Genomic DNA, 25,409 nt, shown 5'->3' on the forward strand with positions numbered 1-25,409 from the left:
GGCTTCCTTCTTGAAATCATTCTCCTTCACTCACTTCAGGAAGGTGTCTCAACAATTAGAGGGCTCAGCATGTCCAATGCACACATTCATTCTCTTCACAAGAATCTCGCCCGTGGCTTGCTTGTTTACAACAGAGCATGCTGAGTAAGAGTATAGACTCTTCTGGTTTTGTCGTGGTAACGTGTCAGACTTTCCTTTGTGAACGGTACCCATTTCCTTAATATCTACATATCACCCTTCTTGTAGATGCACATACGTGTGGCCAAAGGAACAACTTCATGTTTTCTAAAAGGCCACAGAAAATGTATCAAGTTTCTCTCCTCTTCCCCTTTGTGTTCATTATTTAGGCAAATTACGGGAAGACGGCAGTGAGAGGCCTCTTAAGAGGTTTCTAATGCCCTTTGATTAACCTGCTAGAGCTTCCTCAGTGCCTATCATCCACAAGTCAGGTTATTCATTTTATCCCCTATTTCTTGGATATTCTGGTAGTATTATTGTATTGTCTTCCAATGTGAATGAGTTGTCTTCCAAGAGTGAGACTTTCTTTTCCCTGTAGTATAGTCTGCCAGAGGTGATTTCTATTGAGGTCTTTAATTCATTTATTAAAGCCCCTTTTTGATTCTTAATTAGGGTCTCAACTTCTCTACTCATATATTCTTTGATTTCCTGTACAATTTCTCTGATTTCATTTCTGAGGCCTTCGATCATATTGAAAATCAAAATTCTGAATTCTCCTTTTGGCATCTTCTGCAGGTATTTGCTATCTCCCTTTTTGTTGATTTGTGAAATGTTATTGTTTCCTCTCTGGTCTTCATTCTCATGCTTTCAGCATTCTCGGGTTTGTATTTATGTTGCCTTGGCATCCTCTTCCTGTTTGTGTGAAAGCCCTGTGGCCAGTTGTTATACCTTTAAAATAATAGCTATGCTGGGGTATATATTTACCTCTATGAATCTTTCTCATAATCATTGGGAGATTGCTCTGGTATTAATTTCCAATAAAATGTAAAAGGCAGTCAGGGTCTGGGTGCTGTACAGGCACTCAGGCACAGAGAAAAGGAAGGTTTCCCTGCTCAGAGCCCCCCCTCCTCTCTCTTTGTCCTTTGTCTTAATGATTAAGCCATAGTAAGAATGTTGAGGCAATTAGAGCCGTTAGCCCTAGAAGCATGTGGAGACTTAGGAGCACCATAGAGGCAATTAAAGCCTTTAGCCTTAAAAATATAGAGAGACAATGAGTGCCTCTATTGACCTTTTCTCCCTGTGATCTGGCCTTGCCTTCAAATCACCCATAGTTGACAGGCGACTCAAACAGCAGAGGTAGGAAAAGGTAGATCACTGACTACTGCGCTTAGTAAATGTACTGCCCAGAGACAAGAGGGCACCGCCTGACTAAGAAGTGAGTGACTAGCAGAGAAGAACACACCAAGGAGAAAACTGTCTTTAAGGGCTGGGGAAAGAGAGGGGTGCAAAGTTCCATATTTGAGTTCTCCACCTGTCTGCCAGGCACACTGCTTTTCTCCTCTTCCCTTTCTATTTCCTACTGACTCTATAATAAAGAATGTTGAAGCTGCAACTGACTGGCTGTTAGTTTTAATTTCCTGATTCAACAAGAAACAAGACTGTGATTTTCTGCTCAGAGCCTATGGCCTGTCATTTGGTATTTCATGTCCCATAGACAGCACTGCTGCTCTGCTGGTTGTGGACCTGTGAGACCATACAGAGCGGTGACCTGTGGCCCCTGTGGTCACTTGGCCTAAGTTCATTAGGGTCAGATATTACTTTGTTTTGAGCCTGAGGTCTGCTGGCTCAACTCGAATGGCCAGGGACACCACTAGGGAGCTGCTGGTTGTGGTCACATGGAGCGCTGTTAGTCACTGGCTTGCACACACACCAGACACAAACTGTGCTAAGGAAGACTGTTGGGTTCCCGGTCTGTAACTGTGATCGTGTGAGCCCCTGCTCTGCCCTCGCACCCCTGCCTCGAGGACCCGAGTTCTGACAGGAAGTAATTGCACTGCTCTGAGCCTGGGGCTTGGGTGCCTCAGTTATTTAGCACCAGGGACACTGCTGATGCTCTGGGCAGCTGCAATCACATGAGACATTATTTGGCCTCTGGACTTAGTGCTTGTGGCACCCAAATACTGCTGAGAATGAGCTGATAGCTTTCTGAGCCTGCAGCGTGATCGCAAAGTCATTTCACAGACGTGCTGGTCTGTGGTGATTGCTGGAGACCCTGCAGCGGCCCTGCGAACTAACACCCTAGATCTACCTACCCCAGTGTCCCTAGGGGCGCTCTAGTCCACATTTCTGTTGTGTCTGACTGTAACCCCCACATTCTCTTGGAGATCAATATCATTTGGCGCCATTTAAAAATTAATCATTTCTTGGTGCATCTGAGCTGTCATCACAATGAGACTCATAGTCATACCTGGTCTGTTTCTATCCCCAGCACTCCACTTTTCCTTTCCTCCCTCTCCATACATAATACATACATAAGAGTTAAGAGTCAACTCTCAGCAGCTGCTTACCACACAGACCTTGGGCACTTCTACATATTTAAGTTTCCTTGATTCTTGCTGGGTGTGGTGGTGTACTCTTGTAATCCTAGCATTTGGGAGGCCGAGACAGGAGGATTGTAGTTTGTGAACAGCCTCAGCTACTGAGTGAGGCCCTTTGCAAATCAGCGAAACCCTGTTTCAAAATAAAGAATTAAAAAAAAAAAATAGGGTGTAGCTCAGAGGTTGAATGCCCGAGTTTTATCCACAGTACTGAAAAAAAAAATTTCCTCTAGTCTTAAAACTTTAAACTGTTTTTAGGTTTAACATGTGCCTTTCATTCCTTTTGCTTGCCTAATTGCTCTGGTTTAAAATAATTCCACTGCTATATTGAGTAAGAATGGTGAAAGTACCTTGTTCGATATTAGGGGAGATACTTTCTTTTTTTGTCATTCAGTATAGGTTTGTCATATATAGCCTTAATTATGTTGAAGTACATTCCTTCTATGCCCAGTTCTGAGTTTTATCATTAAGAGATGTTGGATTTTATTTTGGGGGGGGGTATGGGGATGGAACCCAGGGACATTTGACCTCCGAGCTACACACCCTGCCCTATTTTTTATTCTTTATTTTGAGACAGGGCCTAAGTTGCAGAGGACCTCAATAAGTAGCTGAGGCTGTCCTAGAACCACAATCCTCCAGTCTCAGCCTCCCAAATGCTGGGATTACAAGCATGCGGCACCACACCTGGCTTTTGGGATGTTGGATTTTAATAAATGCTTTTTCTGAATTTATTGAGATGATCATGGTTTTTGTCCTTCATTCATTTGATGTGATGTTCATTGACTATTTATTTGCATATGTGTGGACACTCCTACAATGGAATGTTGAGACCAGTCAGGCAATGAAGGTCCCTCAAGCACTGAGACCAGCCCTGCTGCTGGCGAGCATCTCTGTCGGTCACAGCAGCGATGGGGACCACTGCACCTGTCATCAGACTAAGCAGTAATGCAGGCCACACACTGCATGGAAAGATGGCAGCTGCAGTGTGCCCTTTGTGGTGCTCACACTCGCCCTGAGAACAAGTCCTGCAGCAAATACCAGAGTTTGCTCCAAGCTCCTTTGACAGTATATCCAGATGTCAGGGTGGACAGACAGCACTAGTGACAATCACAAAGTTCATTACCAGCGCTGCCAGCAATGTGTGTCCAAATTAAACCCAACCAGAGGCATGGGGGAATATTTTGGCTGCACACTTTCAGTCCTGGCACTGGTATGAGCCACATGTGTCTAGCCATGCCTTTGCCTTTGGTCCTGGAGGACCAGGGTCCTTGTCTCCTGTCTCTTAACGGTAGCCCTCTCTAATCCCTGTTTTCTATCTTCTCCTCCTAGTACACTAGTAATGCACATGTTACACTGGGTGATGATCTGTAAGTCTCTTAAACTATTCTTACTCTTATTTTCCCTCAGATCATATTCCTTCCAAATGACATGTTAGGTGCACTATCTTTTCTCCTGCTTGATCTATCTTGAATACCTCCAAGTTCTTATTTAAGTTACATACAGTATTCTTCAGAAGTCTGATTTCTCTTTGCTAGTCCCCCATCTCTCTGTTGAAATTCTTAGTGTGTCTTGCATTGCTCATCTGACTTCAGTGACCATCTTCGTGAACACTGCTTTGAGTTCCCTGTCAAGTAAACCACAAATCTCCACCTTATTCAGGTCAGTTCTTGAAATTTATCATTTTTTTTCTTGAAAAATATTCCTGTTTTTTTTTTTTTCATTTTCATTGACTCTTTATCCTGGGTTTCTAAAAACTAGATAAAGATGACCACCTCTCTCAGCCTTGTCAGTCTAGCTTCCGGTAGGAGAATAATCCCACCAAGATATGTCTAGCCAGAGATTTTGTTTTGTTTTTTTGTTTGTTTGTTTGTTTGTTTGTTTGTTTTTGGTGGTACTGGGGTTCCTGGAAGCCCTTCTATGTCCGGGCTACACTCCCAGACCTATTTTTGCATTTTTATTTGGAAACAGGGTCTCCTAAGCCAGCGCGCGCGCCTGGCTTCGAACCTGTGCGATCCTCCTGTCTCTGCCTCCCAAGGGCGGGGATTACAAGCGTGCGCCACCATGCCCGGCTAGCCAGAGATTTTAAGGTGCCTCTCAAATATCTGTGCTTGTCTATACTACCATCTCTGTTTTTGGTGTCCACTTAGAGTTTAGGATGTACTGTGTCTTGTCAGTAACCGAGACAGATCAAGGAGAAACCAATCTTCCTACAGCTGAGAAGGTTTGGGTATTGGAAGTATGTTCCAGTTCCTCCTACATCCACAGTGCAACTCGGAAAAGGAATTCAGCCCTCACTCCCGTGCACTAATTCAGGGAGAGGATGCATGGCAAAGGTCTGTACTCTCTGATCCCGGGGAGACAGATGTAGAGGTGGGCTCACTGTTTGCCCATCTCTTGTTTTCTGAGGTCTAGGGCCACTCAGGAATGAAAGCCTCGCTGACTACAAGAGACACACTGTTGAGGAGACAGTCCCTTGGGTAGGATTATAGAAGTTGTGGCACTCAATGCATGGACAAATTCCTTCCAGGAAGAACGAGCGGTCCGAGACTGGAAGATTGTGGATTTCAGACCAGCACATGGTAACTTACTAAGATCTTGCTTCAAAATAAAAAATAATAATAAAAGGACTAGGGCTCTAGCTCAGTGGTAGAGTGTTCCTGGGTTCAATCCCCAGTATCTCAATCAATCAATCAATCAATCAATCAATCAATCAAGTGATTAGCCAATCATATCCCTTCTCTACACTGCTCCTTAGGTTAACACCCCTGGAAGAATGAGAGTACTATCTGTGGAATCTAAATTGTCCTAAGAGAAACTGGATTAGAAAATACTCTCCCAATTGTAAGACGCAGTGTCCAGGGTGGGTCCATGCCGGAGTATGCCTCCACCTTTACGCCTCATCTGACGTGGGTGTTTTCTCAGTTGCCTGGTGGGACAAAAGGGGTCTCTAAACTGGTTTCTGACTTTTCGTGTGAGTTAATCCATTAACAGATGTTTATTGGGTGCACTCCTGGGTGGAGGGCCAGCCAGGAGACTTCTGTTTCACCCCAGTAACAGACCTGAAATGGTATTTTGTGTCAGAAATAAATGCTCACTTGTTTCTCTTTATATTTCCAAACCTTAAGCACCGTATCTGAGGAATAATCCCTTTATTGTATTTGATGAGTCAGAGCACACTGGAAATATTTTAAAGTGTTTTAAGTTAACTAATCACTTTTTCTCGTAATTATATAATTTATTCAAGTAACGCCACTTTTTCAAATTAGTCTTTTATTAGTGCAATTGTACATCATAGTGAGATGTATACCGACATATCCATATATGCACACGGCGTCACTAGGTTTGCTTCTCTTTCTATATCTCCCTTATCCCCGTCTTCCCTCCCCAAAAATGACAATGAGACTCACTGACAGTCACATGTACACATGACATTACTTGGCCTATTTTCTTTCCCAAACCTCCCCCTTCCATCCCTCCCAACCTTCCCCAAAGGTCCCCCATTACTCTACTGGTCGTGCTCTTCATTTTGATGAGGTCCCCTGTTTAGAGCTATTTTCTCTCTAGCTTTCACACAAGACATAAAACATGTGGCCCACGATTTTCTGATTCCAGCTGATCTCACTTACCATGGCATTTCCTGTTCCGTCCATTCTCCTGCAAGTGACATCGTTTTGTTCTTCTCTTGAGTGGAGTTAATAGACCTCTATTGTATGTGCATACCACATTTTCTTCATCTGTTCATCTGCTCGTGGACACCTAGGTTGGTTCCCTAATTTGCCTATTGTGACCTGTGCTGCTAGACACATGAGTATCTGTTCATCACTGTAGTGTGTTGACTTTATTTCCTGTGGAAAGATACCAAGGAGTAGCACGGCGGCCATACGGTGTTTCTATTCTCAGCTTCTTGAGGAACCTCCACACGGATCTCCATAGTGGTTGTACTAATTTACAAACCTGCCAAGAATCTGTAAGAATTCCTTCTCAGGACTGCCAGTCTTACTGGAAAGCCAACTCAAATGGACCAAAGACCACTGATCCATTTATGTTGCTAAACCTTTTTAATATATTTGTTGTCCATTTGTATTTCTTCCTTTGAGAAGTGTTGCTTTAGCCAAATGCCCATTTATTTATTGGATTTTTTTTGTGTGTGTTAAGTTTTTTGAGTTCTTTATATATTCTAGATATTGGTCCCCTGTCTGAGGAGTAGTTGTCAAATTTTTCCTCCATTGTGTGGGCCCCCTCGACATTCTTTTTTCCTTTGCTATAGAGAAGCTTTTTAATTTCATACCATCGTATTTCATCCCACTTATTGATTCTTGATTTTAATTCTGAGCTTGAAGGGTCTTGTTGAGGACATTTCTTCCTCTGCCTAGATGATGGAGAATTAGTTCTATGTTTTTTTCTAGTACAAACAAAGTTTCTGGTCTAATTTCTAGGTCTTTGGTCCATTTTGAGTTGATTTTTGTGCAGAATGAGAGACAGGGGTCTAGTTTTATTCTTCTATGCAGGGATATCCAATTTTTCTAGTATCATTTGTTTAAAAGGCTCTCTTTTCTCAGCCGGGTGCGGTAGCACACGTTTGTAATCCCAGCATTCAGGAGGCGGAGACTGGAAGATTGCAGTTTGCAGACAGCCTCAGCTACATACTGAGGCCCTTTGCAACTCGGTGAGACCCGGTTTCAAAAAATAAGAAGACTAAAAAATAGGGCCAGGGGTGTAGCTAGGAGGTAGAATGCCCCTGGGTTCCATCCCCAGTACAGGGGGAAAAAAAAAAAAGAAAGAAAAGGCTCTCTTTTCCCCAGTGCATATTTTTGGCACCTCTCTCAAGGATCAGCTGGCTATGACTCTGTATTTGTCTCTGTCTTCTATTTCTTTGGAATGGACCAATTTTTTTCTTCTTAAATACTTTGAGATTGCAAGGGTCAAATATAGTTTAAGGGGAAAATGTGGTGTCAAGTAGGAATGTAATACATCTAAGGAGGTCATTAAGAGGTAAGAAGGAGCTACAGGATCTTTATCCCTGTACATCAGTACTCTTAAGCTGACCTCAGAGGAAGAGAAAGAAGGTAATGAGTTATACTAAGAAAGAAAAGCTATCTCTGATTGATCAGCCCATAAGAGCAGTAGCCAACAGTTGTCACTGCTAACCATGGGCCTATCGGATCCTCACACCATGCTCACTATCTGTCTGGCCCAAAATAACCACGAGTGGAAGCACCAAGACATTCTGGCGCTAAGTCATATATACACATCCCATTTTATAATAACTCTACCATTCTGTCAATTTGGTTCAACCATTTCGTAAGCACTTATTCTGTCAGAAGATTCAGGAGATACAATAAGTAAAGAATGGTCCTAGTCCTTAAGACAAAATTTACTCTTTGATGGAACAAGAAACATTTACCAATACCATACTATAGCAAACAGGCAGGAGTGGTAATAAGGCTAGGTGCATGGGACAGTTTTTAACACACTCAATTTATTAAAATTCACATCTTTCCAAATTCAAAAATAAACATTAAACCTTTCACAAAAATAACTCAAAATGAATCACAGTTATAAATGTAAAACTATAAAAACTATCTCAAAAGCATAATCCACAAAAGAAAATATAAAAAACTGGACTTCATCAAAATTAAACTTTTCCTCTGCAAAGATATTGCTAATAAGTGAAAAGACAAGCTACAAAGAGAAAACGTCTGCAGATCACACATCTGAGAAAGGACTAATATGGAAATATAGAAGCAACTCTCAAATCTCAAAAATAATTTCACCAAGTGGGCAAACAACTTGAATAGATATTTCACCACAGAGGGTATATAAATAAAAAATAAGTACATTAAAAGATATTCAAACAAATTATGTGGAACTGTAATGTAAATTAAAATGATGAGATACACACATTTTGGAATAAAATACTGACAATCTTCAGTACTTTGAAAATGAGGTACAATTAGAACTTGCATATTGCTGGTGGAAATGTAAAATGTTTTAAGACTTTCAAAAATAGTCTGGCAGTTTCATATAGTTGAATATACCCACACCACACAATCTACTCCTAGTTACTTAAGAAAAATAAGAAGATACATAAACAAGAGTCAAGTGTGGTGATACACACCTATAATCCCCATACTTAGGTGGCTCAGACAGGAGGATTAAAGGCTCAAAACCAGCCTCAGAAGCTTAATGAAGCACTCGGCAACTTAGTGAAATCCTGTTTCCAAATTAAAAAAAAATAGGACTAGGGATGTAGCTCAGAGGTAGAACAACCCTGGGTTCAATCCCTACACCATAAGTTCACACACACACACACAAGATGCATAAACACAACGTGTGCACATGATATGTTTCTGCTGTGTTACTGTTTTCCACTGAAGAAGAACCCAAAGCACATCCGTATACATAAAGAATTGATGAGGACTTGGATTGTACAATAATGGAGGCTAAGACCCACGATCTGCAGCTGGCACGTCTGATACCCAGGAGAACTGACAGCACCGTCCCAGCCCAAGTGTGAATGGCTGAGAACCAGGAAAGCTGATGGCGTAAACTGAAGGCTGAAGGCCAGGAAGGTCAGGATCCAAGCTGAGGCTTCCACTCTTAAAAATACATACTTTTTGGTGCATTTATACCTCATAACGAGGTTCAACGTGATTCAAGTGTGCACGCACACATCATAACGAGGTTCAACGTGATTCAAGTGTGCACACACACGCACCTGGTCTGCTTCCCTCTTCCTCACCCACCATCAAGCACCCACCAGTGAGACTGCTAGTGAGCCCTTGGATACAGACGTGGCGTTACGTGAACTGTTCCCTTTAAGCCTCCTTTGCCCTCTCCCCACTTCCATCCTCCAATCCCCTTTTACTATTGAACTAGTTTCTCTCCTTACTTATCTAAAGTCCTTTTAAACTGCTGTCTTCTCTCTAGCTTCCAAATAGGAAAGAAAACGTGTAACTTTTGGCTTTCTAACAATAAATACTGGCAAAGACGTAGTGGACTAGGTACTCCTATACACTGTTGGTGGGACTGTAAATCAGCACAAGCACTACGGGGATCAGTATGGAAATTCCTCAAAAAACTAGAAATGGAACCACTATATAGCCCAGCCAAACCATTCCTTGGTATCATTCCAAAAGAATTAAAGTCAGAATACTAGACTTGCATGTGCATATTGGAGTATATAGCAGCACAAATTACAGAGTTGTTTTTAACAAGAAGCTTACCAGCCAGTTGTGGTGGCACACACTTGTATTCCCAGTACTTGAGAGACCGAGACAGGAGGATTACAGGTTCATAGCCAGCCTCAGATACTTAGTGAGGGCCTCCACAACTTAGTGTCACTGTTTCAAAATAAAAAATAAAAAAATAGGGCTGGGAGTGTAGCTTGAAGGTAGAATGCCCCTGGGTTCAAACCCCAGTACCGCAAAAAAAAAAAAAAAAAAAAAAAAAAAAAAGCTTCTCAATTAAGAAATGCTCTTTATCTCAAAATATAAGCCAGGAATGGTAGCACATACCTGTAATCCTAGTACTTGGGAGACTGAGACAAGAGGATTGCAGTTCTTGGCTAGTTTCAGAAACCTAGCAAGGCCCTCCACAACTTAGTAAGATCTTGTCTAAAATTAAAAACAAAACAGACATGGGCTGTAGCTCAGATGTCCTTGCGTTAAATCCCAGTAATCCACATACATACACACTCATCAAAGTATACGAAATGCATTTCTTATTGCCAATTGTTTTATCTATCGCCATATTCTCAGCAGCAATGCAGGGGATACTTTGAACATGAGAGCTTTTGATATGTGTTGAATGAAGAAGCGAATGGATTGACATCTTCCTCTGGTGAGAATATGTATCTCACACAAGTGTTAGGCTCAGCACTGCTCGGCACTAATCCCAGAACCTCCAGGCGTGTGATGTATGTGTTACTACAGGTGACCCGTACGAGAGCCCGATGACATAAACAGTTGAGAGAACATGGAACAGACACGTTGGAGCTGAGTCAACCATGGTATTTCTGAGGTAGATTATGATAAAATCCTGTGAGCACTTGGAGATTGAGGGACGCTGGCTGCTTAGTGGAGGGCCCGGGCTCGCCATACTCTGGAAGTCACCGTTTTTGTGAAACGATAAGCCCAACAAAACAGAGGCGATGTACAAAGAACAAGGGCGGAAGGTGCAGCTACTCTTCCTGCAGAAGGCAGCCAAGTCAGAGACAGCTGTGAGTAACGGGTGCCATAATTAAAGGGGAGTGGGGCGAACGGCGTGAAGGAGGAGGCGAGCTGAACCTGATCGGAAGAGATGACTTTCAGGGTGACCAGAGTGGGACTGAACAGAGAGGTCGAGAAACATACCAAACAAGAACTGCTATGAGAAAACGTATGTTAACAACAAAATAGCAGAGAAAGAAAGAAGAACTTCCAGGGAAAAACCCTAACTAAGAGGCCAAAAACAAACAAACAAACACACACTAAATTCAAAATAAGCTTTAGAATAGGCAAAAAGAGAAAAAAATGGAGAAATAAAGAGGAAATTTTGACTAGGAAATTTAAATAATTTAACAATCCTTCCATCTAAACTGACCTAGCAAAATCGATGAGTAAAGAGAATCAAAATTATTCTAAAACTTGTTAGAAAATAATATGAACATTCTGTCACGTACCAGAAGGTTTCTGGACAAAAACCTGAAAGTATATGGTATATTCTGATTGGTACTCAATACTGCAAATTTTTCTCAAAATATTTACCTTAGTGCCATGGATTTAGTAAGCAAATACTATTTGTCTTAAAAACAAATCCTTCCCTGAAATGTTTAGTTCTATTTCAACAGTGTATTGCTATTAAATGTACAGAGTGAGAAGACAAGAGGATGCTGCTCTGTTCTTACTGTGAGATGTGGGCATACTTGCTCTGACATAGTTTCAGTTATTCCTTTGTCTTAAGGATTCAGGTGGCCATTTCAAATAACAATTCTAAATAGTTATGACCAACTTTTTGGCATAACAACTTTACTTCAAAAAGTGAGGAATATCATCTAGGCGACGTCTGGGAACCTTCATGCGTAGTCACTTATTTCTGGATGATAAAATTAAGGATATTTAAGCTGGGCGTGGTAGCATACACTTGTAATTCCCGTGCTTGGGAGGCGGAGACAGGAGGATCGTGCAGGTTCGAAGCCCAGCCGCGGTGGCTTACGAGACCCTGTTTCCAGATAAAAATATAAAAAATAGGTGTCTGGGAGTGTACCCCGGAGGTAGAAGGGTTTCCAGGAACCCCAGTACCACCAAAAAAAATTAAGGATATCTGAAATTGTGACTGGGCTAGAAAATGAGCAATGATCAAGATGCTGTTTCGTGGAAGGAATGACTTTATGATTAACAAGCAGCCAGAGCACAGAACAGTGACGGTTTAGAGTGTAGAAAGCTCAAACTGGGAAAACTACAGCACAATGGAAATGTCACAGAAACACGTTAGGAAAGTGCCGTACCACGCAGTGTCTCTCACCCAGCTCTCAGCGCACAAATATATCAGCTTACATCAAAAAGCAGTTCCCTTGATACCAAACAACTAGGAGTTAGAGGAGAAGCTACAAATGATGTCATGACAACCACTTTCTCAGTGCAGATTAAAATAACAAAAACCCAAATACTTGTGACTATTAGTGTCTAGGTTTCAAAGGCCATCAGAGATGCAAGAATCTTTCAGCCTTAACTGATGGCATCGCTCAGCAGTATCTCCAATTGAGAAGGACTCTCTCGTGTATCAGCTCCTCCTTCATTTGTTCTACCTTGGGGTTGCACAGAATATCTGTTCCCTGGTGGAGCCCAGGCAGAGGGGAGTCACAGGGAGTGTTGCCGTGACCAAAGGACAGCCTGCGCGGAAAATGGGTTTTCCCTGGCCAGTGCTGGCAGCTGGACTCCGCGGTAGGCCTGCCCTGCTAGCCCGCCTCGGCCGCCGCGCCAACAGCAAAGTGCTCAGGAAACCTCTGAGCTCGGGCGGCTCAGCCCCGGGGCCAGCCCCCGCTAGCTGTGCAGGCTGGCCGCTTGCTCCCTTTTCTGCCTTAGACAGGCAGGGTGAGCTGGAGGTCCGAGCAGGCAGGTACTCTTGTTCAGAGTCAGACTCCAGAACAAGCAGCTGCTTTCCTCCTCTCCCAAGCCTGCCCTGTTCCCCACTCCATCAGTGAAATACTGAGGGAGCCTCCAGGACTAGGAGCTCAGCTCCCCCAGTCAGCCTTGCATTGGCTTCCAAGCTGAGTGTGCTCCGCTGAGCTCCCCGACTCCTGACAGCCCTGAGGTACCAAAGGCAGCATGAAGCCCAGCCGTCGGGGAGCAGGAGCCCTGGCGCTGAGCTTGGGAGCAGTTCTACAATTCTTTTTTTCCTGCAAGAAAGTGATTTTATTAAATTGATTTGGACATACTGTAGGTCAAGTAATATTTTCTGAAGGTAATAATTATGGACTGTAAAGCTTGACATAAAATTAGTAGTTTCAAAAGTGCTGGCCATATTTCCCAGCAACAGCATGACAAAATAATTCAACTATGAAGAAATATAGAACTCTAGCTGAAAACTTGAAAATCATACAGCCCAATCTCCTCGCTTTGTGAGAAAACCACCCAAGATTAAGCGATTTGCCCAGGCTCACATTCCTAATAGTTACAAGTCAAACCAGTCTCTCCCCAAACTAAAATTCTATCCGTGCTATTTCAACGACTCTGTCAACTACAAGTCCAGGCTCTTCCCTCCTGCCTCTCATCGCTGTGAGTCGGTGTTACAGGCGCTGCGCGGCCCGGTGCGGCTGCGGCCGCGTGAGGCGCGGTGGCAGGTAGTGAGGGATACGCCTCCACAGGCCCCCCTCGGCGTGCACACCCCTTTGAAACCTCCTTTAGGAGCTGAGACTCCAGTTATACAAAAACCCCTTCCAGCCCAACAGAAGCAACTAACTAAAACAAGGAAGAAAACCCAGCATAGTCTCCGTATTCCATGACTGTCTTCAGCTCACTTCCCCAGCCTCTTGGACGGCTGGCGGACACCAACCTCACCACCCATTTCAGAGCTCCGGAGACCCTCAGTTTCCCCCAAAGACTTCCTGAGCAGAATGGACTGCAGGAGGGAATCACCAAAAAGAGGAATGGGAAGAGAACAAAGGTAGACGGTGGCTGCTTTTTGCTTTTGTCATTGGGAACTTCTGGTCTTCTCGACATTCCTGGAGTTGCTCCACATGGGTTTTAATACCTAGCAAAAACAAAAAAGGCCTATCTGGGCCGGGACCAGGCAGCCGGCCTGGGGCAGCACGGCCTCCCCACCCCAGCTAAATGCTCCCCGCCACACTACACTTATCTGGCTCGGTACCCACACGGTGCCTACTGGTTGTGCTAGGCAGTTCTAAATTGCGTGGCTTGATTTCCCTGACCCCTTTCCTCCTCCTATCCTCTGTGACTCGTCCACTAGCCAAATCTCTTGCCGGTTTGCTCGCTCACTCAACCCCTGGTCTGGTGAGACTACCTAGAACTTTTCTTCTCTATGACCTACACCTACTAAATTCTGTGTGATTTCTCTCTATTCTCCCCTTGAAAACTTAAAAAAATTTCTAACCCTTTAACACCAGTTTCCTATCAAATAGAGAACCGTACTATCACCACCCTTTACATATAGGCTACACGGGTTCTTTCTCTTTCATACATGTCATTGTGACTATTAAAACTGCAAAAGTCTTTAAGGACACACATGAAACAACTCCCTATGTAGTTCATGGATATATATTGTTACTGTTATTAACTGGTGTCCTACCACCCAGGTTGTTGTAGATACAAGTACTATAGTAAATATAAAAGCCACCTGGTTCATAATGAGTGCTATATAGTACTTAACTTTATAGTTACTGATATATCTACCCTCCCCAACTCCACGAGACACTAGAGCCTATGAGGACATCACAGATTCATGAAACAGAACCAGGACACTTGGTCATATTCCAGACAGACCTAAGAGATAACATGCCTTGCTACACTAAGCAGCACTGAGGAACCAAATGGAAAACTTCCCTAAACAAAGAACAAAAACACAAATAATTCAGAGAACATGAGAAAAACACAACAGAAACCACAGCAGAAAGGGAACCGAGCATTTCAGGAGAACTCAGAACATTAAAGAAAGTCAACATTCCATTAAGCAAACCTTAGGTTAATTAGAATTGAAATAAACCAAAAAAGAAAAGAAAATATATCTTCAAAGAAACATCAGAGAAGTTCTCACAAGGAAAATAAAATGAACATTCAGATATAGGAAACATCCAGAACTCCAATTAGACAAGACAAAAGATAAAAGAAGAGCCTCTATCTGCCACATTCTAATTAAAAGGCCAGCACTAAGGCCAAGGGGAGGGTCCTAAGGTCAGAAAGACCTACCAGGCAAATCAACACAAATTATACCAGGTTTCTCAACCCAAATTCTAAAAGCCAGGAGGACATGGGATGAAGTCTGCCAGGTCCTCAAAGAAACCCGTCTCCAATCACTGTTCTATCCAGCCAAACTATCTTGTAAATTTGATGGGGGAAATAAGAATCTTCCATGATAAACAAAATGTAAAACAGATGAATACCAAGCAGGTGCTACGGAAATCACTGAAAGGAAGAACGCACAAGGAAGAAAATAAAGGAAAACCCAAGTAAACCAAAACTTAAATTGACAATAAGAAACAAAACTCAAAATGTCGGGAAACAAAAAACATATCTCTATAACAACACTGACTGCAAATCATCTAAACTCTTCAATTAAAAAACAAAGTGGCAAAATAGAGTAAAATTTAGAATCCAACTCTGTGTTGCTTGTAAGAAACCTCCCAACAAAGAAAAGCCCCAGAGCCTATGGATTCTTAGCCGAACTCTAAAAGACCTTCAAGGGAGAATGAAGCCCTGTGCTTCTCAATTTATTCCATTAAGTAGAAAAAAATGGGACATTTCCTCATTTATTCTTTGAAGCCACCATCACCCTGATACTCAAAGCAAAAGAAGATACCTCACACAAAAAATACCAAATTTCTTTAATGGATACAAATTTTAAAATTTTAAATAAAATAGTAGCAACTCATATTTAAAAACACGTCAATAAGATTGTCCACTATGATCAAGTACATTTCATCCCAGGACACAAGGATGGCTCAAAATACAGAAGTCAATAAATGTAATTCATTCCATAAACAGAAGGAATAACAAAAGCTATATGACCCTCTCAATAATTATGGGAAAAGATTTCACACAAGACATTTTATGCTAAAAAACTGAAAAAATTAGGAATAGAAGAAAATTACCTATAATTACGACAATATATGATAAACCCAAAGTCAATATCACATTGAATGGAAAAAAAACTGAAATAATTCCTGTTAAAATCAGGAACAAGAAGACTTGATGTACACTATCATCACTATTCATTATAGCCGTTGAAATTCTATCCAGAGCAATAAGGTATGAGAAAATTAAAAGAATAAAAATAGGAAAACAAAAAGTGAAAATTATGCCTACTTGCTGATGACATAATCTGGTACTTGGAGAACCCAATAAATAAAACTAGAAGAGTTCTAGAGCTAATAAACCAATTCAGGAAAGTAGCTGAAAACAAAATAAATTAATAAAAATCAATAGCTTTTCTATAAACCAACCATCTATCTATGCACTGAAAAAGAAATGCAAAAACCAATTTCATCCACAATAGCTTCAAAAATAATAATATACATAGGAACAAACCTGGCAAATAATATAAAATATCTCTACAATAAAAATTACAGAGTACTGAAAAAAGAAATTGAAGAAGACCTAAGAAGATGGAAAGACCTCTCACATTCTTGGATATAGAGAATAAAAAACATCAAAATGGCTATACTACCAAAAACAATAAACAGGTTCAATGCATTTCCTATTAAAATACCAGCACCATTCTTCACAGATCTAGAAAAAACAGTTCTAAAACCCATTAAAAAAAAAAAAGACCTAGAAAAGTCAAAGCAATTCTTAGTAACAAAAACCATGCTGGAGGCCTCACAATACCAGACTTCAAACTACTGACACATCATCACAAGAGGACAGAAGATGGCAGAATAGAGGTAGACTGTTTAGATTTCTTCGAGACTTAAAATTCAACCAACAGGAAAATTGCTTCTTGGCAAGAGAAGAAAAGCAGTCAGAACTCAAAAAAAAAAAAAAAACAGAAAGAAAGGAAGAAAGAAAGAAAGAAAGAAAGAAAGAAAGAAAGAAAGAAAGAAAGAAAGAAAGAAAACCAAACATGATGGAATTGAAGGCAGTACAGAAAGCAGAGGACTGAAAAGAGACCACATTTCTCATCTGGTGAGTGGAGGCGGGTGGCATCATGGAGAGCCTTGGTGGGGCTGGCAGCTGCAGAACTCAGCAGTTCTCAGAAACCAACTTTTGCAAAGAAGAATCAGAATCTGGTCCAGCCAGTGAGTGCAAAAGACCTTTCATAAAAAGCAATCATATTCTTCTCTCCACACCTGACTACCTCCAGACTTGACTGCCCAGACGAATCATCCAACAACATGAGATGAGAGGACCTTCTTGTAGGGACTTTAGTGGCCACATCCTACCTTGTCAAGATCACTGCAAACCTCAGACCAGCCAGCCAAGCCAACAGAGAACTCTTGTGGCTGTGGCTGAACTCGTTCCTTCCTGAGGGATCCTGAGCAGCACTTGTTAGAGCCACACGTTCACAAATCACCCAGGCAGTAGCCTGCACAACTATAGGGACTTGCATGGCAGTGAACAGATGCAGAGGATCTGTGAGTTGGCAAATCATCCCTGCAGAGGTGAGGGGGGCTATAGTTGAACAGTGCAGAAGTGTGGATTAGCAGAGAGCCCATAGGGACACTCAGGCAGGTGGTGGGACCTATGGTGGGAAATCCAAACACACTACTAAAGGGTCTCTAGCAATAACCACGGGACCACCAGCAATGTGGTGTGTGTGGGGTGAAATAACTCAGCAAAACTTGCTACAGACATAGAAGGCTATGAATCATGACCAGCAAAGCTGGGGTACTACAAGCACCAAGGCTGGAGGCCTTGAGAATTTTCAAAACATGAGAATGGAGACCAATGAGGAAACAATAAATTTCTACAACTCAATGAAAAGGGGAAATGCCAGAAAAAGAAATCCAAATTTTGATTTTCAATAAGGTCTAAAGCCTCAGAAATAAAATCAGAGAAAGTATACAGGAAATGAAAGAGCATATGAAGAGAGAAATTGAGGCCTTAAGTAAAAGTCAAAAAGGGGCTTTGATCAAAATAAACAAAGGAACCACAAATGAATGAGAGACCTCAATAGAAACCACCTCTGGCAGACTATACCACATGGAAAAAGAGTCTCATTCTTAGAAGACAACTCACCTAAAACTGTCCACACAGTCAAAAATATAGAGAAGACTAGACAACAACACAAACAGAACACCCAAGAAACAAGGAGTAAAATGAAATGACCTAACTTATAGATAATAGGCATTGGAGAAGGTCTAGCAGGTTAATCAAAGGGCATTAGAAACCTCTTCAGAGAAATAATATCAGAGATTTCCCAAGCACAGAAAGGAGTTAGACATCCATGTCCAGAGACATTGAGAATACCAACAAGAAAATATCAAAGAAAAAATTTTCTATGCCCCATAATAATCAAAATAAGTAACATAGAGGCCAAGGAAGGAATTTTAAATGTATCGGGAGAAAAAGAGCTGATGACATTCAGAGCAACATAAAAAAAATCACTATGGACTTCTCAACCCAAGTCATGAAAGCCAGAAGGGGTTGGTATGATGCACTCCAGACCCTGTAAGAAAACAATTTCCAATCAAGACTGCTATATCCAGCAAACATATCATTCAAAATTGATGGAGAAATTAAAAACCTTCCAAGACAAGCAGAAATTAAAAGAATTAATGACTACCAAGCTGACACTAGAAAAAATACTTTAAGAAATAAAACACAAGGAAGAATAAAGAAATAAATTCCTGAACCAGAGTAGGGCAAACTGCACCAAATGGGCAACTAAGTGGAGAAGAAATAACACTATATCAAATATAAAATGTCAGGAAACAAAAATCACCTCCCAATAATAACAATGAATGTAAAAGGTCTAAATTCTACAGTCAAAAGGCATGGATTGGCAATGTGGATTAAAGAGCATAATTCAACTATATGCTGCTCGCAAGAAACTGAACTTACAGACAAAAGTATCCATAGGCTAAGGGTGACAGGATGGAAAAAGATATACCAGGCAAATGGAGACTGAAAACAAGAAGGGTAGCAATGCTCATCTCCAACAAAGCTGACTTTAGGCTAAAACATATCAGAAGAGAAAAAGTGGGTCACTGCTTACTAATAAAAGGAACAATACAACAAGAAGATATGATGATACTAAACATACATACCCTAAATGTGGGCACACCCACTTTCATAAAACAAACCCTTTGGCACATTAGATCTCAAATAAACCAAAATACAATAATATTGAAAGACTTTAAAACATCACTGACACTACTAGACTGATCTTCCAGGTAAAAGGTGAGAAAAGATTCTTAGGAGCTAAAGAATACTATAAACCAAGTGGACTAATAGACATGTACAGAATATTCCAACTAACAACAGCTGAATACATATTCTTCTCAGTTGCTCTTGGAACATTCTCCAAAATAGCTATATTCAGTGCCACAAAGCAAGTATCAGCATATTCAAAATATGAAATATACTTCTTGCACTTTTTCAGATAATAATGGAAAAAAAGTAGAAATCAATAACAGGTAGACCAAAAGAAATTACTTAAATACATGGAAACTAAATTAAACATGTTTCAATAAAGACTGGATCATAGGCAAAATTAGATAAATCATAAAATTCATAGAATTAAATAAAAATAGAGACACAACATACCAAAATCCCAGAGACATTTTGAGGGTGGTTTAAAGAAGAAAATTTAAAAGATTGAGTGCCCAAATAAGAAAAACAGAAAGTCACAAAATAATGACGTACCTCAAGGACCTTGAAAAACAAGGACAGACTAATCCAAATACCACTAGAAGGCAGGAGATAAATAAATTCATAGCAGAAATAATAAAATACAGAACAAAAATACAAAAGATTAACAAAAAAAACCCTGCTTCCTTTAAAAGTTTACCAAGATTGATAAATCCTTAGCCAACTTAACCTAAAGAAAGAGTCAACCAAATTATGAAAATCAGAAGTGAAAAAGAAAAACACAGTGGAAAAATCCAGAGGATCCTAGGAAACTATTTCAAAAATTTATACCCAAGTAAACTTAAAAACACAGAAGAAATCCAGAAAACAATTCCATTCACAATAACCTCAAATCCAATAAAACAATAAGGAATAAATATAACCAAGGAGGTAAAAGACCTCTACAATAAAAATTATAAAATACTAAGAAAGAAACTGAAGAATATCTTAGAAGGTGGAATACTCTATCTCCCTTGCTCTTGGAGAGGTAGAATAAATATTATCAAAATGGCCATTCTACAAAGAATGAGCTATAGAATCAATGCAAACCCTATCAAAATATCAATGTCATTCTACACAGACCTATAAAAAAATCAGTCCTAAATTTTGTACGGAAAACAAAAGATCCAGAATAGCCAAAGTAATTCTCAGCAATAAGAACCATGCAGGAGGTGTCACAATTTCTGTCTTCAAATTATACTACAGAGCTATGGTAATTAATAAAAAGAGCATTGTTTTGGCACAAAGACAGACCAATAGAACAAAATAGAAGATACAGAAACAAATTCACACAGTTATACCCAATTGACTTTTTTTTTACAAAGGTGCCAAACACATAGGAGAAAACAGCTTTTCAACAAAAATAAAATAAAATAAAATAAAATTCATTTGTGTGGGGGGGACTAAATCCCTATCATTCACCCTGCAAAAGAGTCAACTTGAGATGAATCAAAGACCCCAAATTAAACTAGAGATGTTGAAATCACTAAGGGAGGCAAAGGTCCAACATCTCAACATACAGGCACAGGTAGAAACTTCTCCAATGAGACTCCCAAAGCTCAGGAAATTCAAACAAGAATCAATGGGATGGCATTAAACTTAACAATTTTGCTCAAAGGAAACCATCAAGATTATAAAGGAACGGGAGAAGATGTTTACCAGCTATTCTTCTCATAAAGAACTAAAATTAGAATATACAAAGTACTTAAAATCTTAATAGTAAAAAAGAGACCAAATAACCCAATCATAAACCAGGCAATAGAACTAAATAGATACTTCACAAAAGAAGAAATACAAATGGCCAGTAAATATATGAGAAATAATCATCATTAGCAAACAAATCAAAACTACTCTGAGGATCCATCTAACTCCAATGAAAATGGCAGTCATTAAGAAGTCAGACAACAGTGAAGGCTGGTGAGCATGCTGGGAAGTCAGCATTCTCCTGCACTGTTGGTATGAATTCCCTTTTCTCCACATTCTCACACTGGCTACTTTCTGTAAACAGCAAATGTGACTGGGATAAAATGACCTCTCACTGTAGTTTTGAAAGGCATTTTCCTAAGAGCTAATGATGCTGAGTATTTTTTCATATATTTCCAGCCACTTGAATTTCTATTTGAGAAGAGCCTGCTTACATACTCGCCCATGTTGAATACGTTTTTATGGGTGCACTGTAATTACACATCATAATGAGGTTCGGGGTGAAAGGAACGCACACGCACACAGTACCTGGAGCGTTTCCCTCTGGATCCCGCCCTGCTCCCCTCTTTCCCACATATATTATTGAAATCGGTACCGACAACTTTATATATGAACTCAGAATGGTTTGAACCGTTTCTTCCTTCAGGTGTCCTTCGCCCTCTCCCAGCTCTCTCCCCGAGTCCCTTCTACTGCTCCACTTCGCCCTCTCCCAGCTCTCTCCCCGAGTCCCTTCCACTGCTCCACTGTTCTCTCTCCTCATTTGTCTCAAGTCCCTTTTGCTTCCTAATTTCTCTCTAGCGTCCACAAATGAGAAAAAACATATGGCCCTTGACTAATTTCATTTTACACGCCCAGACACCTATTTTTTATATTTTTATTTGGAAACAGGGTCTCTTAAGCCAGCGCGGCTGGCTTCGAACCTGCGTGATCCTCCTGTCTCCGCCTCCCGAGCGCAGGGATTACAAGTGTGCGCCACCACGCCCGGCCCTGGTACTATTGTTTTAGAACGATGAGAACTATCTCCTCCAGATCATCATCTTAACTAATGCGATTTTCATATCAGAAGACAGTAATAAGTAACTACCCAAATCAAAATAAGCCTAATGTGTAATATTTATAAAATATAATCCAGAAGATAAAATAATGTCTTTATTAAAATCCTTGTGGTCTAAAAAACCCAGGTTTGGGTTCTAGATGAATATTCCTTGCTTGCAGTAAAAATTAAAATGAGATAATGTGTGTAAAACTGAAGAACCGGCACAAAGTACACACTCAACACATGTGAGTTATAGTCATGTATTTCCATCAACACATGGATTATATAAACAGTGGCCTCATAACATTATCTAACCTCATGACATCACGGTCATCTCAGTTTGTGTAAGCACACTTTATGATGTTTACACAACAATGAAATCATCTAATAAAACATTTTTTGGAGTGTATCCCCATCATTAAGCAACACATGACTCTATTGTTGTTATAAATATGAAATTAATAAATACCTTCTCAAAGTTATTGTTTTAATGAAATAACATAAAAATTATATTCCTCAACAAAGCTTTGTCTCTTACTAACTAGATTTACTTTACTAGTTGTCTTAAAGAGAGAACAAAGAAAAATTTAAGAGATTAAAAGCACATCAGTAAAATGTGTAAGTTCTTTTTTCATAACATTATTATGCTTTAGAAACAATATAAACTTATTAATTTACTTATTAAATTTAAATTAGACTTGACTCTACATAGAAATAACAAAATGTATATTTTAAATCCAAATGTCAGCACTGTAGCATTAATTTGTGTTACTCTAATGGCTAATCATGTGAAAAAATTTTCCTGTGATTACTGGCTATCCCTATTTCCTCCCTCACAATGATCTATTCAAGTCTCTTGCCCACATTCTGACTTGTTTTCAGACTGGTCAGTTTAGAGAGTTCGTTACAGATGCAAGTCTTTGGAGACATACCTGATTTACAACAATTTTCTTCCAGTGTATGGTTTATCTTTTCACCTTAACAGTGCCATTTATGGAGCAAAATTTTAGTTTTATGAAGCCCAATTTAGCAGTGTTCTTTTGTGAATTATGCTTTCAGTGTCCCTAGCCAGTTCACCTTCTTCCCCGAACTTTTGGAGATTTCTGGTAGATAATCTATTTGTTTTGTGTAGATTTTCATTGTGGTGATGGTTGTGTTATCATTAGTGGAAGGCGTAAACTGAAATGTGTTTAACTCTATTTTGTCCAGAACTCAAAACTAAAATGAAATTTTTGTCCAGCTTGTCCAGAACCCAAATCCTGTTATTTTATTTTATTTTATTTTATTTTATTTTATTTTTTGCGGGTCTAGGGATGGAACCCAGGGACATTTCAACTCCAAGATACATGCCTGCCCTATTTTTTATTCTTTATTTTTAAACAGGGTCTCACTAAGTTGCAGAGACCCTCACTAAGGAGCTGAGGCTGTCCGCGAACCGCGATCCTCCTGTCTCAGTCTCCCGAATGCTGGGATTACAAGCGTGCGCCCCCACGCCTGGCTCTTATTTTTGTAGTAATGTAGATTATTATGTGTACATACTATCATCCTCTCAACTCTCTAAGCCTCTAGATCATTTTATAATACTTTTCTCTCTTTTGGGTTTGACACTTTATATTGATTGCTAGCCTAGAAAGTGTTATATATGACATAGATTTTAAGCTTAGTATTTGTAAAAACTAGTCATACAAATTATTGGCCTTTAGTTACTATTGGGGTCACAAACATTAAAAGTTAAAACATAACTCTCAAGTTCTGTTTATTCATTCAGCAGACATTTGCTTTATAAAAGCATACAAGGATACAGCAATCTGAAAGACAGGTAAGTTTCCTGATGCTATGGAACTTATATTCTAATGACCAGGGTCGGGTAGAGTGACTGCAGCCATGTAAAAATTACATTCAGTTCGGTTTGGAAAAACTCAGTCTACTATATTTACTTAATATTAGGAATATGCAAACTGTAGAATCGGCATAGGTGGTAAAGTATAATGGACTACTTACCACATACAGTTGTTTCCACAGGCTGGCCCATTCTTGCAGAGTCGCCGTAACCTCCGTCACAATGGAATCTTCAAGGGGAACCACAGTTTCATACTGCCTGGAAGCAGAGACATGGCGAGCGGCCACATTAGCACCGATGAAGCCTTCCGAGTATTGTCTGCTGCATTTTTCAATGTGTTTGACTCAAATTCTAAATTCATACAAGTGTAAAGAGAAATACCATCTGTTTGATCAACGACCTTTTTGCAGTGATATTCTACAATGGTATAACTGAGCTGATTAATGTAAAAACATTTGGGTTTTAACTAAAAAACTCCTAATTTTACTTTTAGGAATAGGAAACATATTTTTAATACAGTCTGTAAATCATCAAGCTTTTATTCCTCAAAGAAAAACTGTAACACTGCCAAAGTCTTACCTGAATTACTTTTTTTTTTTTTTTTTTGGTGGTACTGGGGTTCCTGGAAGCCCTTCTACCTCCAAGCTATACTCCCAGACCTATTTTTACATTTTTTTAATTTGGAAACAGGGTCTCCTAAGCCGGCGCACACGGCTGGCTTCGAACCTGCGCGATCCTCCTGTCTCTGCCTCCCCAGCGCGGGGATTACAAGCGTGCACCACTACGCCCACTAAGACAATGGGTTTTGAAAAGTTTTATTAGCACTCTATTGTGTTAGTGTTGCACTTTCTAGAAACCAGGATCAGTAAAGGAATTCTACATCTGGCAGAATTCTGATCTAGGAAGGCGCTTAGATTCTCTTGCCCTGTCTACTAAGCAGCGACCACTACGGGACTCAAAAATGGGCAGGGTTTCTATCTTCAGGGAACTCTTGGTCTGGATAGGGAACCAGACAGATAATTAAAACAGATGGGACAGTGATAAATCTAATAAGCAGATGTAAAGGTACAATGAAAGACTCTAACTTGGGGGTATGATTTAATGTGAGAGGATTACGAACTCTTGTTTGAAAAAGCAAGAACCAAAAACTCAAAAACGTCATAACATGAGAAGTATACAGAAAAGAAAACAGATCTGACGGCACAAGCAAAGGGAAAAGTATACAAAGTCAAGAAGCTGGAAAATAATATCACATATCCAAGATTAAAATAGGACTTCTCAAAGGGGCTTCGCCAAGAGAATCAAGACTCCAGATTTTGACACAAGTCGTAATGTGAATGAAAAGTTACTATTAAAAGACTATTAAAAGCAGAGGAATGGCTTGATGATACGGAACTAGCAAAAAAAGTCTCCTATTTTGCAGGCTTTCTCTTTAGGTTCTTGATAGTTTCTTTTGTTACACAGAAGCTTTTTTACACATCAGATACAATACTATAGAATTTAGTTTTATTTCTTGAGCTTTGGGGGTCTTATTGAGGAAGTCACTGCCAGTGTCTATGTGTTGGAGAGTTGGCTCCATTCTCTCTTCTAATAGCTGCCAAGTCTCTGTCTAATTAATAGATCCTTTAACCATCTTGAACTGACTCTTGAGCTAGCTGAGTTTGAGGTTTAGTTCTATTTTTCTACAAATAGTTAACCACGTTTCCCAGAAACATTTATTACAAAGGCATTCATTGCCTTTATGATATTAAGATAATTTCCTACTATGT

General features: G+C 40.1%; 1 protein-coding gene across 1 annotated transcript in view; it reads right to left on the reverse strand.

Moving 5' to 3' along the window:
- The window catches only part of DOCK3 (dedicator of cytokinesis 3), a gene marked incomplete at both ends in the record, with an annotated part of 359,460 nt that overhangs the window by 212,234 nt on the left and 121,817 nt on the right, over window positions 1-25,409 (reverse strand). The window contains one exon of the mRNA XM_080695935.1: window positions 23,802-23,898. Coding sequence (XP_080552061.1) covers window positions 23,802-23,898 — 97 coding nt within the window. The remainder of the gene's footprint in view (window positions 1-23,801; window positions 23,899-25,409) is intronic.

The sequence above is a fragment of the Muscardinus avellanarius genome (assembly GCF_963383645.1).
Source record: "Muscardinus avellanarius genome assembly, chromosome: 5".
NCBI lineage: Eukaryota > Metazoa > Chordata > Mammalia > Rodentia > Gliridae > Muscardinus > Muscardinus avellanarius.